The sequence below is a fragment of the Emys orbicularis genome, chromosome 19 (genome assembly GCF_028017835.1).
Source record: "Emys orbicularis isolate rEmyOrb1 chromosome 19, rEmyOrb1.hap1, whole genome shotgun sequence".
Classification (NCBI taxonomy): domain Eukaryota; kingdom Metazoa; phylum Chordata; order Testudines; family Emydidae; genus Emys; species Emys orbicularis.
The window spans coordinates 23748375-23764039 of NC_088701.1; the positions used below are offsets into that span (position 1 = coordinate 23748375).

Genomic DNA, 15665 nt, shown 5'->3' on the forward strand with positions numbered 1-15665 from the left:
GAGCTATATTTAAAGCCACCCAGTGTATTTATAAAAGCCCAGATAATTTGCACCCTGCAGCCCAGTTGTGTGTGTGTGTGTGAGTCTATCTCAGGGGGGCTTTGGCTGCTGAAGGTGTGATACGGTTCAGCGAGCCCTCTGGAAAAACTGAGTAACAGAGGAGACGTATAACAATGTCATTATCTATATTCTTAACTCGCCACCGCAGGCAAACAGGGTTATTTTCATGCCCGGTGCATGGCAGAATTTAGCAGAGCGATAGCTCCCAGCAGACAACCATGATGCTGCAGGAGGGTTATTTCGGGATGTGTTTCTTTCCAGTCTTTTTTTTTTCTGTGCATTTCTTTATTTTACCGCACCAGGGAGTGTTTTTCACCTTGGCAAGAAAAAGGGACAATCTTTTTTTTCTTCTTCTTTCTTTCTAAGCATCAACTTTTCCGCTAGCGCCACGAGAAGGTATTTCTGGAAATGTCCCAGCGCCACCGCTGAGCGTTTGACACTGTCCCACTCGATGTGCCGCTTCGCCGGCTCATCGCCCGTGTCCCGCGCGGGGAAGCAGGCGCCGTGAGGGCAGCTCATGGGCCCTCCTGGCTCACAGAGGCCAAGCGACTGCCCCCAGGTCCCCCGGCTAGTGCCGTGGGGCTGGCTAACGCATCGCCCAGACCCTCCGCTCTGCGGCTGGAGCCGTGGAGACACGGCGAATCCGCGTCCCTTCAGCACCCGGCGGGCGGGCATTCGTTCCTGCTGGCGTTTGTCTGGGTTAACTGCCCCGGCCCAGCCCCTCCGGGGAACCCCCTCCCCGGGTGTTGGATCGAGTGCCAGGAGCTTAGCACCCACCACCCTGGGCCTTTCCTGGAATTGACCCAAAGGGAGTTGGGCACCTCAGCGTTCCTGGGGCTCTGGGCCAGGAGCGCGAGCAGGGCACGATACGATAAACTCCGGCTCCCTCACTTGCTTCCCCAGAGCGGACAGTGCTGGACGATGCTCATTCGCTGCCTTGTCATCGTTCGCCTCCAGAGGTCATTAATGACCCCTTGGCACTAAGGGGAACCAGCCCCACGTCCCAAGCAAAGGCCAGAGGCCAGAGGCCCCATTGTGTCCGAGTGTTTGGCTGTCATGGCGATGGGCCCATGAGACCAGCTGGGAGATGGACACACCTTAGCTCAGGGGTTCACAAACTGGGGGGCGGGACCTCTCAGGGGGTCGCGAGGTTATTACATGGGGGGGGTCGCGAGCTGTCAACCTCCACCCCAAATCCTGCTTCGCCTCCAGCATTTATAATGGGGTTAAATATATAAACAAGTGTTTTTAATGTATAAGGGGGGGGTCGCACTCAGGGGCTTGCTGTGTGAAAGGGGGCACCAGTACAAAAGGTTGAGAACCACTGCCTTAGATGGATGGATTAGATTACACAAGCGGCCCCTGGACCTTTCAGCAGGATGCAATATACTCGATTTCCAAACTATTGTGCATTTTTCCTGTGTGGCTGTTAACCATCTACCAGACTCCACCCCAGAGGTGGCTGCATTCAGTGGTAGGCATGGTGATTCCTGTGTGTGTAGCACGTCAGGAGGAACTGGGTGTTAATCTAGACCAGGGGTAGGCAACCTATGGCACACGTGCGGAAGGCGGCACGCAAGCTGATTTTCAGTGGCACTCACACTGCCCAGGTCCTGGCCACCGGTCCAGGGGGCTCTGCATTTTAATTTAATTTTTAATGAAGCTTCTTAAACATTTTAAAAACCTTATTTACTTTACATTCAACAATAGTTAGGTATATATTATAGACTTATAGAAAGAGACCGTCTAAAAACGTTAAAACGTATTACTGGCACGCGAATCCTTATATTAGAGTGAATAAATGAAGACGGCACACCACTTCTGAAAGGTTTCTGACCCCTGATCTAGAGAGTCCTGGCCTCTTCCACATCCCCATCCGCACTGCTCCTCCGCCGGGCGGTGGGAGCCGGTGCAGGCCCCTTAGCCGACATTGCACGCCAGGCGGTGGGAGCCGGGACAGGGGTCTTAGCCTGCATTGCACGCCGGGCGGTGGGAGCCGGGGCAGGGCCTTACCTGGCATTGCATGCCGGGCGGTGGGAGCCGGTGCGGAGCCTTAGCCACCATTGCATGCCGGGCGGTGGGAGCCGGTGCAGGGCCTTAGCCAGCATTGCACGCCGGGCGGTGGGAGCCGGCGCCGGGGCCTTAGCCGGCATTGCACGCCGGGCGGTGGGAGCCAGCGCCAGGGCCTTAGCCACCATTGCACGCCGGGCGATGGGAGCCGGGGCAGGGCCTTAGCCACCATTGCACGCCGGGCGGTGGGAGCCGGCGCCGGGGCCTTACCCGGCATTGCACGCCGGGCGGTGGGAGCCGGTGCGGAGCCTTAGCCGGCATTGCACGCCGGGCGGTGGGAGCCGGCGCCGGGGCCTTAGCCGGCATTGCACGCCGGGCGGTGGGAGCCGGCGCCGGGGCCTTAGCCGGCATTGCACGCCGGGCGGTGGGAGCCAGCGCCGGGGCCTTAGCCACCATTGCACGCCGGGCGGTGGGAGCCGGGGCAGGGCCTTAGCCACCATTGCACGCCGGGCGGTGGGAGCCGGTGCCGGGGCCTTAGCCGGCATTGCACGCCAGGCGGTAGGAGCCAGCGCCAGGGCCTTAGCCGGCATTGCACGCCGGGCGGTGGGAGCCAGTGCAGGGGCCTTAGCCGGCATTGCACGCTGGGCGGTGGGAGCCGGGGCAGGGCCTTAACCGGCATTGCACGCCAGGCAGTGGGAGCCGGGGCAGGGCCTTAGCCACCATTGCACGCCGGGCGGTGGGAGCTGGTGCGGAGCCTTAGCCGGCATTGCACGCTGGGCGGTGGGAGCCGGGGCAGGGCCTTAGCCGGCATTGCACGCCAGGCAGTGGGAGCCGGGGCAGGGCCTTAGCCACCATTGCACGCCGGGCGGTGGGAGCCGGTGCGGAGCCTTAGCCACCATTGCACGCCGGGCGGTGGGAGCCGGCGCCGGGGCCTTAGCCGGCATTGCACGCCGGGCGGTGGGAGCCGGGGCAGGGCCTTAGCCGGCATTGCACGCTGGGCGGTGGGAGCCGGTGCGGAGCCTTAGCCACCATTGCACGCCGGGCGGTGGGAGCCGGTGCAGGGCCTTAGCCGGCATTGCACGCCGGGCGATGGGAGCCGGCGCCGGGGCCTTAGCCGGCATTGCACGCCGGGCGGTGGGAGCCAGTGCAGGGCCTTAGCCGGCATTGCACGCCGGGCGGTGGGAGCCGGCGCCGGGGCCTTAGCCGGCATTGCACGCCGGGCGGTGGGAGCCGGTGCGGAGCCTTAGCCGGCATTGCAAGCCGGGCGGTGGGAGCCGGGGCAGGGCCTTAGCCGGCATTGCACGCCGGGCGGTGGGAGCCGGTGCAGGGCCTTAGCCAGCATTGCACGCCGGGCGGTGGGAGCCGGTGCGGAGCCTTAGCCACCATTGCACGCCGGGCGGTGGGAGCCGGCGCCGGGGCCTTAGCCGGCATTGCACGCCGGGCGGTGGGAACCGGCGCCGGGGCCTTAGCCGGCATTGCACGCCGGGCGGTGGGAGCCAGTGCAGGGGCCTTAGCCGGCATTGCACGCCGGGCGGTGCGAGCCAGCAGCTGGGCCTCCCTGCTTAACCTCAAGGGGTGCGATCGGCGGCTCACCCCGGACCCCGCCCAAACATGAAAGCCGGGCAGTTCCCCAGCTCGTCGCCTGCTTCCACTTAGCGCCGGCTCTGGCGGGAGGCCGGTTCGTTCTCTAGCTTATCCCGCCCGGCGCGGGGAGGGGGCTTGGGATTTTCTTTCTCCTCCTCAGAAGCGAGCTGTGGGTTTGAGGCTCCCGGCTCCCAACACACTCGCTGAAGATCCTGAAACCCCAAACCAGGTGGGGAGCAGAGTGTGCAAGGGCGGGGGCAGGGGAATCGCCGCCCTGGGGCCTGGCTGCTTTGCCTTCCAAGTGGCGCTGCAGAGCTCCTGGGCTCACGGCCGCTCTCAGCCCACGGTGCAGCCAGGTCCCACACCAGCTGCCAGGATGGGGGGCGGGGCCACGCGTCCCAGGGGCTGTGGTCTCCGGGATCCGCACAGCGGAGTGTGAGCATCCTCTGCAGGAGGCTGAGAGGAGCACTGGGGCGGGGAAAATGCAGCCACCTCTGGGGTGGAGTGTAGTGGCTGATTCATAGCCACGCAGCAAACCTACTGGTGTTAGCTCCAGACGTACCGTAATACGCATGTTCCAACAAGACTTCTGAGGATCCCTGCGGGCCGCGGGCTCACTGCAGAACGAGGTCAGCTCAAACTGCCAATAAGACCCAGCGAGGGGAACTGACCATTGGAACCGCTGTCGTGGGCTTGGGCTGGATTCTCCCGGCAGGAGCTTTGGGACTGGACGCAGGAGGCGCTGGGGGAGGGTCCCCGGCTGGGTTATACACACGTCCGGACGGCACAATCCGAATGGTCCCCTCCGACCCTAAGATCTCGGAGTCCCTCATGCCCTGCACCTGGTGTCCTCGCTGACACTAGTGCGACGGGCTCAGTGTGGCAGCGTCTCCCGTGCCCTTTCCACTGGTGTTAATGACGACACGGCTTGCCCAGCGCTGGGCAGGGATGAGGTGCCCCAGTGCTCCAACCCCCCCCCAAAAAAAATTAAACTCCGTTGGATTGATAAAAATAGATCCTTTATTTGTCTCTAGCCCACTATGAATGAGATCCATGACAAAGCATTGTTCTTCTTCTTTGAGTTAGAAACAAAAAGGCCGGGGGGGGAATCTTTGTCGAAGGCAGAGGAGAGGGATTGTCTAGGAGACCCACCGGTTGGCAAGGCCAGGCCGGCACTAAGGGGTATAAAACCATTCACAATAAATATTTTATTTACAAAACAAAACTGGCGATTCCGACCACTTCTTCAGTGCACGTTACGTACCAAACTCCCACCCGCGCGCGCCAGCCCAGCCAACGGTGCCCGGCCAGCGTTTTCTACCCTGCTCCTGGCACAATGCGCCGAGTCCAGACGCTAACGAGCGGCATGGACCTGGCCAGCCCAGCGGCGGGGGGAGGCTGGTCGCATCGGATGGACGAATCCTGCCCGAGGTGGGGAGTGACTGAGCAGCGTGGAGGTGGGACTGGGGGTCCCAGGCCGGGGCTCAGCACAGAGGCCAGCGCTGGGCTGTGGAGACCCACCCCCACCTCCCGCAAGGGGCATTGGCAGAGGACACGGGGCGGGGAGAGGGATCCAAGCTGCTGATACAGCCCTTTTCGCCCAAATGTGCCCAGGGATAGACCCTGCGGGGTGGCAGGGAGGGGGCTGCCACAGGGCCCTTTGGGTCACCGCTGGGTGATCGCTGACGCCCCTGCAGGTGTCCTGGCCTGGAAGAGTTTGGAGAGTCTGGAGAGGACGGCCCCTCCCCTCGTCTGCCAGGCCCTCGCCTTTCTCGGGGGCCGGGTCTGCCACTGAGAGCAGCGGCTCCGGGGTCATGGGCTGCAGAATCCGGCTTGCGGCGGCTGCTTGGGTGCGGTGCCCTTGCTAGGCGGGATGGGGGTGGGGCCCTGATTTTGATCCCCCCCCAGGGAAGGTCTTTGCCTCTGTCCCCCTCCTCCCACCTGGCCCCGGCTCACAAGCACTCGTGCAACACTTGTGTGTTGGTGCAGTTCAAGCAGCTGACGTGGCAGCACCAGTGGAAGGTGCAGTTGCAGCGCTCGGTGACGCGCTGGGTCCGCGTGCGGTAGCCCCGCCCGCAGCACAGCAGCTCGCAGCCGTCCAGGGCGGGGGAGGAGCTGTTGCAGAAGCGCCCGGCCGTGCCCGCCATGCCCGTCTTGCCGCTGTAGGTGCAGAAGTTGGGCGACTTCTCGAAGTAGACGAGGTCGTGCGGGGAGGGGGGCTTGTGGGCCGGGTTCTCGGGCTCCAGATGGGGCCCCTCCACGCGTGAGGCCCGGTTGCTGCCCTTGTTGCCGTAGATGACGCGGGAGGCGCCGTCGAACCGGTCCTTGAGGAAGTCGCCCACCGTGCGGAAGGTCGGGAGCCGCATCCAACAGGTCTTGACGGTGCAGGAGCCCGACATGCCGTGGCACTTGCACTCCTGCCGCATCTCCGAGAAGACCGTCTGCAAGACAGGCCCGGCCCGGTTAGCGCTGCGAGCATCCCCATAGCAGTGCCACAGCGCTAGGCGCTGCCCTGTAGGGGTGCCCAGGTGGGACCCCAGGGCGGCGAGCACTCCCACGGCAGTGCCCCCCTCGGCCTCCATGACACGTGGGCCCTCCCTGTTAACGCTCGTTAGCCAGCCTCTAGCAGGTCGCGGGGGTTGCTCTGGGCAGAACCGTTCCGCCGGCCCCAGCCGCGCTCCGCCCGCCCCCGCGCTGGAAACCCCAGGCAGCCCGCGGCGGCTCCCAGGGCTCCTTTCCAGTGGGGTTTTACTGCAATTAGAGGAACTGGCCTCATTTCCTCCCACATGTGCTGGAGGCCGGCAGGGCCACGCGCAGCAGCACGCCTGGACGAGGAGCCCTGGCTTCACCCGTCAGAGCTGGCGTGTCCCGGCTCTGCCCCAACCCTGCTCCACTCATCGCGCCTCCACCCTCCCTTCCCCGGGCTCCCTCCTCCCCTCTGATCGGTCCCACGGCCCCCCGAGCTGGGAGTTCGCAGGGGGCAAGGAGGGCAGGACAGGTCTCTCTGTCCCCCAGGGCGCTTCTGTCCTCTGCACACCCCCTGCCCTCCTGCCGTCCCTCTGCTTAGAGGCTGCGGCAACCCCAGGCCCTCTGCTGATGCCCCCAGGAAGAGAAGTCGCAGGTCAGGAACCTGCCCCGCCCAGGGGCCCCTGTAGCTGCCCTCTGAATGCTGGAGCCCGTCAGCTTCCTGTCTGCAAAGCAGAGCCCACATGGGCTGGAAAAGAGCCCCAGAGATGATGCTCCTCCCACAGCGCACACGTGCACACACATGCATACACACACGGACACGCATGCACGCACACGCATGCACACACAGAGACACGCATGCACACGCACGCACGGACATGCATGCACACACATGGACACACACACATGCACACACACGCACAGACACACATTCACACACATGGACACACACGGACATGCACACACAGTCTCCCCACCCCATGCGTGCACACCCCCACATGCCCGTACACCCACTCGTGCACACTCACCATCCGTCCCGCCTCATTGTTGTGCAGGTTCATCAGGAAGCGCAGGTCCCGCCCCTTCTCGTTGGAATCCACGAACTCGCGCCCGAAGACCCGGCCGAAGTCGACGTTGTCGCTGCAGCCCCCCCAGTGCCAGTCGGGGCCCCCCGGGCCGCGGCGCCGATAGTCACATGTGCAGGACTCGATGGAGCCCTCGGAGCAGGACCGGGCCACGGAGTGGGTGACGCCGGCGCTGGTGATGGCGAAGATGAACGCCGTCTCCCGACAGCCTGGGGGCAGGGAACCAAGGCATTCAGGGCACCGGCACCGTGTGTGGGCTGACGCCGAGCGCCCCAGGGCACGGTCCCGGCGAGCTGGGCAGGAGCTGCAGGGCACCCACTGCCTCTGGCAGGGCACCCAAGACACTGCCCACCCACGCAGCAGCGGGCACCGTGCAAAAGGCAGCCTGGCTTGGGGGGGTGGGGGAACCGAGAGGATAGGGGCTCACTCCAGAGGCGGGCGGGGGGTCGGGGGGCTGGGCCAGGCCAGGCCTGAGTCACTTTGTCTCCCAGCAGTACGGTGGGGCTGGCTCGCCCTGTGTCCGTGCAGCGCAGGTAACACCTGGTGCCAGCTCGGGGAAGCGCCCTGGCTCCCTCTAGAGGTGAAGGGGGAAATGAAAGGTGTGTTCCCACCTGAGGCCAGGTTGGTTTGCATACTGAGCTCCCTGGCTCCCCCTAGCGGTAGTGAGGGGGGTTCCTCCCGGCCGCCAGGTGGAAGGGGCAGGTGGCAGGAAGTTGCAGCTCCTGTTGTGTTGCTGTGGAGCCACAGGAAGGAGGGTTGGGGCGAGGCGGGGGTCCCTGTGCAGGTGAGGAGGGGGTGATTACAAGCTGGGCTTTGGGGGAGGGGCTGCAGCAGGGGGCTGGGTGGGGAGGAGCTGGTGGGGGGCAGGGGAGCTTGCTGGGCTTGTGGGGGAGACCCAGAGTTTGGGGAGCACCTGACTGGCCGGGCTGGATATGGCAGAGGGCTGGGCCAGGGGAGCCGGCTCGCAGGGCGGGATTTCTGCCTTAGAAAGGAGCCCAACCTCCCGCCCCAGGGGCACCGGCCCTTTCACCCTGGCAGAGGTGAGGCTAGCTCTGCCCTTTGGTGGGGGTACAACCGAGCTCCCCCACATGCCACAGAGGGGCCGCGGCGTTATCGTGGGCGTTACAGCCCAGCCGGGATCGGGCCCGTCGCGCCGGGCACTGCACAGACCCCGGCCCAGCTCAGGGAGCTCCCAGTCTAGGCGAGGGGCGGGAGGGGAAACGGTGGAGCAGAGCGGGAAGGTGGCAGAGCCGGGATGGATCCCAGGAGTCCGGGGGGCCCAGTTCAGGCGCCATCCACTAGGCCTCGGGGCCGTCGTTCGGAAAGTGTTTTTTAAAACGCTGACCGAGGCGGCACCGGGGCTGAGGCTGGCAGCCCCCGAGCAGGGGAGTCGCCCCACTGGCTGGCCAGGGGCTGCTCTGGGCGTGTGGGCCTGAGGCCCTGCCCCCGCCGAGCCCTCGCTGCCAGCCCAGGGAAATGCCCACGGAGTCCGGGCTGGGGGATCCCCTGGGCAGGCCTGGCCGGGGAGCTCGTCCAATCAGGGAAGGAGAGGTGACATCACGGCACTTATCTGACCCATGGGGATGGGGGGGGGACACAATGCATGGGGGGGCATGTGACCCACGAGGCATGGCACGCAGGGGGCGGGGCCCTCAACACGTGGTAGGAGGGGGCTGCATGGCACACGGAGCCCCTTCCTGGGTGTGCCAGGGCCTGGCACCTGCTCTGCCTCAGTTTCCCCCCCGCTCTGACCCCTGCCCCCGCCGGGAGCCCCCTGCCGCCTCACCCCGGTTGACGATCTTGCCGAAGATGTGGGGCCCCGGGGTGGTGGGGCAGTTCCAGCGACGGTTGCGGAACTGCCACTTGCACTCCTTGATGGCGCTCTGCAGGCCGCTGCTGACGCTGTGCAGGATGCCGGGGTTCTGCCGGATCAGCTTCCGCTGCTTGCGGCTCAGCAGCTGCAGGCTGGGGTCCAGCACCAGCTGCACGTTCCTGGAGTCCGTCAGCAGGTTGGTGGAAGAGGCCACGTTGATGATGCCCCTGCGGACAGCAGGGGGCAGGGGATCAGGTGCCACGTCGCAAGGCCGACCGAACGGGGGATGGAACCCCGGAGTCCCGGCTCCCAGCCCCTGCTCTGACCACTGAACCTCGCTCCCCTCCCAGCACTGGGGAGAGAACCCCGGAGTCCCGGCTCCCAGCCCCTGCTCTGACCACTGAACCCCGCACCCCTCCCAGCACTGGGGAGAGAACCCCAGAGTCCTGGCTCCCAGCCCCTGCTCTGACCACTGAACCTCGCTCCCCTCCCAGCACTGGGGAGAGAACCCCGGAGTCCCGGCTCCCAGCCCCTGCTCTGACCACTGAACCCCGCACCCCTCCCAGCACTGGGGAGAGAACCCCAGAGTCCTGGCTCCCAGCCCCTGCTCTGACCACTGAACCTCGCTCCCCTCCCAGCACTGGGGGGAGAACCCCGGAGTCCCGGCTCCCAACCCCTGCTCTGACCACTGAACCTTGCTCCCCTCCCAGCACTGGGGAGAGAACCCCGGAGTCCCAGCCCCCTCCTCTGACCACTGAACCTCGCTCCCCTCCCAGCACTGGGGAGAGAACACCGGAGTCCTGGCTCCCAGCCCCTGCTCTGACCACTGAACCTCGCTCCCCTCCCAGCACTGGGGAGAGAACCCCGGAGTCCCAGCCCCCTCCTCTGACCACTGAACCTCGCTCCCCTCCCAGCACTGGGGAGAGAACCCCGGAGTCCTGGCTCCCAGCCCCTGCTCTGACCACTGAACCTCGCTCCCCTCCCAGCACTGGGGAGAGAACCCCCGAGTCCTGGCTCCCAGCCCCTGCTCTGACCACTGAACCTTGCTCCCCTCCCAGCACTGGGGAGAGAACCCCGGAGTCCTGGCTCCCAGCCCCTGCTCTGACCACTTAACCTCGCTCCCCTCCCAGCACTGGGGAGAGAACCCCGGAGTCCCAGCCCCCTCCTCTGACCACTGAACCTCGCTCCCCTCCCAGCACTGGGGAGAGAACCCCGGAGTCCTGGCTCCGAGCCCCTGCTCTGACCACTGAACCTCGCTCCCCTCCCAGCACTGGGGAGAGAACCCCGGAGTCCCAGCCCCCTCCTCTGACCACTGAACCTCGCTCCCCTCCCAGCACTGGGGAGAGAACCCCGGAGTCCTGGCTCCGAGCCCCTGCTCTGACCACTGAACCTCGCTCCCCTCCCAGCACTGGGGAGAGAACCCCGGAGTCCTGGCTCCCAGCCCCTGCTCTGACCACTGAACCTCGCTCCCCTCCCAGCACTGGGGAGAGAACCCCGGAGTCCTGGCTCCCAGCCTCCTGCTCTGACCACTTAACCCCACTCCCCTCCCAGATGCAAGGGGTAGAACCAGGACATTCAGCCAGTGCGTGGGTGAGGGAAAGGCTCAGGCCCGGCCGCAGAGGCAGGCTCCAGGTCTGGGCAGAGCCCTGGGTTCCCAGCTCCGAGATGCCAGGGTGCAGGGTGCCGGCTCCAGGCGGCTCTAAGTCCTGGCCGGCCGTGCTCTGGAGCAGCCTGCTCCACGCAGAGCGGTCAAGTGCTGCAAACCCACCCACCCCCAGCCCTAAATCAGCCTGACAGGCCCGGACTAGGCAGTAATTAAAACAGAGGAGAGAGAAGCCACCCCCGGAGCTGGCCGGGGAGGGGAAGGAGCTGCCACTGCCCCCCAGCAACGGCAGGGATGGGAGTTCCCAGCGGGGACGAGTGTGCGTCCGCTGGGGTGTGTGTGTGTGTTTGGGGGGGGGAGATAGAACAGAGCCTAATGCACCCACCCGCCCTTCTATCCCCACGCATCCCGCGCTGCAGCTAGCGATCACAGCCCACAGCCACACAACAGACAAACACACACCTGTGGCCCATATGATATGGCGTAAATGTGGGTCTGTGTCTCTTTGTGTGTATATACATAAGCTATTGCATAGCGCTATATACCTGCTGCTCTGTGTGTGTGTGTGTGTGTGTGTGTGTGTGTGTGTGTGTGTGTACACACATAGCGTGAAATGCCAGAGCAGGGCTTGCACTACAGTGGATGGTTAATATCACCCGTGAATACAGGTGTCCAGGCTCCCAAATGGGAAGCAGAACTACCGCACACACCAAGGGGTGGTGTGTATCGGAGAGCTGTGGGTAGGCGTGTGTCTACACAGTGCCTCAGTTTGTAGGTGTCAATACGGCGAGCGTGTGTAGCCAGACTACTCTTGTGATTGTGTCGAGTATGGACTTAGCGCCTGGTGCACCGGCACTGACTGGACACACGTAATGAAAAGACAGTCCCTGCTCCATAGAATTAGCCCAAGACGCTGTGTGCATCGTCCTATGCCTGTCTTTATACAGCACCATCCCCAGCTGGGGATGGGGATGAATGGATCGCTAGCTAGTGGGGAAGTTACAGCAAGTTCCCTCAGCATCTCCCCCCCACCCCAGCCCATGATGGACAGAGGAGCACAGAGAAGGGAAAACAAATCTGGTTAGAAATATAAAAATCTGTCTACAGGAAAAAGAACCAAGACCGGAGGGGCCAGGTGTGCTGGGGTTGGATGAAACACCCTGGGTCCAAGCCCCTTGGAAGGTGCCTTTTCTCATCAACGCAGAGTATCATTATTCTTTCATCCTTAGAAGCAAACACCTGAGTTCTTGAAATGTCTCCCCAGACATCTCCGGATGCTGTGGAGAGCAGCTGCGTTCCCTCCTGCCCGGAGACCAGCCCCCTCTCTGCACTTGTCTGCTGGATTTCTCTCTCCCTCCACGGCTGCTCTAGTCGCAAAAGGAGAATGAACAGGATGGATATAAAGGCAAAAGCAGAGACTTACCACCATCTCCCACTGTTATTCACCGCCAGAGTGTTGGAAAGAGACGAAAATGCCAAAACCCACAATGTCTTAAACCCTACAATTAATGCCACAGGTCTCATTGTTTTGGCTGCAGGGCAGTGGCTCGTACAAAACTTCCCGAGAGTAGTTTGTCTGGGCACAAAAAATTATAGATCTAGAAAGTCTTGTTGCAAGGAGAATCCTACAACAAATTCTTTGGCTTAATCGTTGCTATCTCGATAGCTATATCCACAGCCACACGGAGCGCAAGAAAGATGGGGTGTCTGTGGATATGGCTGTATAGAAACCTATAGATATATAAATATAGAGATATATGTATAGAAACTCAAACCCTAAAAATAGAATCTAAAGAAAAACTCGTGTCACAGTTGAGTTTGCAGTAGTGTTGGCATCCTCAGAAATATGAAAATGCTGGAGGAAAGGCTCCAATCTTCTGGTTTCTGGCAGCCTCGAGGAGATGATTCCCCCAGAGAGGAATTAAACCACTAGGGGAAAAAGTTTGATGGTCTACGGCTGCTGTTGAGTGCTTCGCATCCTCCAGCCATCTCCAGTGCCTCGGAGAGCCCCTTCCTTCTTATAGCGGCAGCGAGGTGGGTCTCTGTGGAACGGTACCTCTGTGTAGGACCCAGGCTGTGTTCTCATGCTAACAATGGGAAGTGGAAGAGACGCATCACTTCTTATGGGGTAGCCCGCGCCGGGGCTATCTGGCCATCTGACTGTCCATCACTCGGGTTGAGATTAATTCTGTCAAGTGTCCGGGCTCTGTAAATCCATCAGTTCCTCCAAAATCCTTCTCTGCATGGGAGCAAATCCAGATGAGGGGGATGAATGTTAGTGTCTGTCACTCACACGCCCCCCTCACCCCACCCCCACCCTACCCCTCTCCTAGCCAGCTCCATGCAGCAGCATCTGCTCGACGCTGGCTGAGTCCGGGAGGTTTCTTCCAACTCATTTTCCCCCAGAGGCCCCCAAAGCGACCATGACCTTAGAAACAGGAGAGTTGACACTATCCCAAGGGAAATCCGAGTCCAGAAGTGAGGGGTGCCGGGGAGGGGGGCCAGAGCTAAGATCCCCCAGCAGGAGAAGGGGTCTCTGGGCTGGGTCCAGGTCCCCCTGCTGAGACTGGCCCGGGATCAGACGTGCCATGGTCTGCCGGTGGCCTCCTGCAGCTTCATTCTGCCCGTCTCTCCGGCACTGCTGCGCTCACAGCAACGCTTGGGGTTCCAGTGGCCACATTTGGCTTCTGAATGCGCCTGAGGCTTCTGCGGCAGCTTCGTTCCCACTCTGATTTCGCTCCCCTCTTGGCGGCGTGTGTGCTTGGCTTGGCAGTATTTACGGTGTCCTTTCACCGCATGGGGCTGGCGCTCGAGGCAGAAGCTCGGGGAGATAAAAACTGAGCAAGTCCCATCCCCGGCGACCAGATGTAGCAAATTAACGGCACAGCAGCTAACGGGCTGGAGCTGGGGTTTTCCATCCCATCTGCTGAGACCTCCCCGAACGGGAGCGCCGGGCTGGAGAGGGAAGCATTGAGGGGTTTGCCTAAGGGGAAAAGAAACGAATCAAACGTTGGCATTGGGGACAATCCGTGGGGCCGGGCTGGGACCCTGCGAGGCCCTGCCTCAGACAGGTGGCCAGAGGGCACACGGAAACGGTGCCCACCGCCGTTAGCTAATGGTGAGTGGGGACTGGAATGGCCAGATAAAGCCAGGCGCAGCCCAAGGCCTGCACCCCTCACCTGGCGCCCCGTCTCTCTCCGCCTGGCACCATGCACCCCCCTCGCGCTCGCTCTCATCCTGTTGCTCCAGGTCACCCGCCGAGGATCAGACCCCGGCTGGACCCTCTTCCATCCCTGGTGGTAGACGCGGGTCTCCGCCGGAAGGGCCATGTTCTCACGTGTGTTTCCCGTGTAAGTTGTAGGTGACACCTGTGTCGTGTGTGGATGCGCGCTCACCCTGGGACTGATGCCCAGATGGGGCCACGCTCCTCCCAAGTGACTCTCTTGTCATCTGTGACGTTGAATCAGGGATGTGTTTGGTCTCAAATGAAGCTGACCCCAGGGGGGCGAGGAGGAGGGGAGAGCAGAACCCCCACCCCTTAGCCATCCCGGGGTAGGAGCAGGGCTACGATGCCGCACACACACAGACGGGCACCCTGCAGCACTGCCCACCCCTCCCCGAACCCAGAGCGAGTGGGACGTCCCGTCAGCAAGAGGGTTTGTATGTCATGAGCCAGGACAAGTCCACCCCATGGGTGCCCCCAGAGGGCGAAGGGGTGGGGTGAGCGGGAGGGGCAGGCGCTGAAGAGAGGAGAGAAACGGGGTGAGCCCGGGTGCTGTTAGCGTTGTCCTGTGCTCAGCCGCCTTGGCCTTATGGCCCACGGTCCAGCTCACAGCTCCTGGCTCCTCTGTCCAAGTTTGGGGGTCTCGGCTAATCTGATGTGGACATTTATACCTGGGGCCTGATTCTGCTGCCATTAAAATCAAGGTGCCCCCCCCCACCAGCACCTTCCTTGGTCTCAAGAGCAGTCGGATCGGGCCCTTTATGAGCGTAGTGACTGGTCTCCTCGGCACAGCTAGATTGCGGGGGGGGGCTGGGACAAGGGCTTGTCGTTTCGAAGAGAGGCTGGGGATTTTGCAGACATGGGGGGTTACGTTCATGTTATTTGCCTTAACTCAGGGCCTCGAGCTGTCACTGGGGCGCCCCTGGGCGCAGAATGCAGGAGGCGATATTTCCCCGCGGGGGCTGTGGGGCTGGGCTCACCCGCAAGCAGCCCAGGAGGCCTCAGGCCGTAAGAGGTCAGGGCCCCAGGGCCTAAAGTGGCTGCCAGGTTGGGCGCGCACCTGTAACTCTACCTCGCTCGTTCACGTGCTGGGACGTCAATCCGTGCCCAGCCCCACCCTGCCCCACAAAGTCCTGCACGTTTCCAGGCCTCCCCGTTTGCTGTGGGCCGGACCCATGCGACCAGCAGGGGGAACTGGCCGCACCGGGGCGGGAATGTCCAGGCCGCCGCGGGCAGCGCTGCCAGGCCCACCACTCTGGAGTGACACCGAGCACCGATACCACGGAAACCAGCGCGGGAGGAGAACCACCACAGAACAATCCAAGGCCAAGGAGTGACACCCCCATGGGGGGGGTCTCACACACACACACCCCTTTTCTGCATCCCCTTTCCCCAGCCTGTGCAATGGGCAAGCAGGGTGCTGTTCCATGTCTGGCCAGCAGGGGCCGCTGCTGGCTTGGCTATAGCCATGGGGCTAGCAGGGAGTGGGGCATGCAGGTGCCAGGCCGGCCGGCCCCAGCCAGCGATGGGGAGCTGCCGGGGGGGGGGGGTTTCCACTGGGAAAAAGAAAGAGTCCCCCAGTCCCCCCCCCGCAGTGTGAGTGCTCATGGGGCTGGGGAGCTGCTAGGCTACCCCCCAGACACAGAGGGCAGGGGCTGGGGCTGGGGATTTGTCCGAAGAGATGGGCCCTATGGGGAAGGAGAGAGGGAGAGAGATGATGGATGGAGGAGGTAGGTAGGGGATGGGTGGGGGGAGGAAGATGGGAAGGATGAGGTGGGTAGAGGGGGTGGGGGGATGGATGGAGGAGGTGGGGGGTAGAGG

The 15665-nt window shown here is 63.0% G+C and overlaps 1 protein-coding gene across 1 annotated transcript; it reads right to left on the reverse strand.

Moving 5' to 3' along the window:
- Positions 1-5606: 5606 nt before the first annotated feature.
- Positions 5607-12145, reverse strand: WNT1 (Wnt family member 1). Its single transcript, XM_065419286.1, has 4 exons — positions 12045-12145; positions 8992-9245; positions 7149-7414; positions 5607-6095 (listed from the first exon to the last, which is right to left on the reverse strand). Exons 1-4 carry the CDS (start codon positions 12143-12145, stop codon positions 5607-5609), a joined length of 1110 nt encoding a protein of 369 aa, XP_065275358.1.
- Between the last annotated feature and the right edge of the window lie 3520 nt (positions 12146-15665).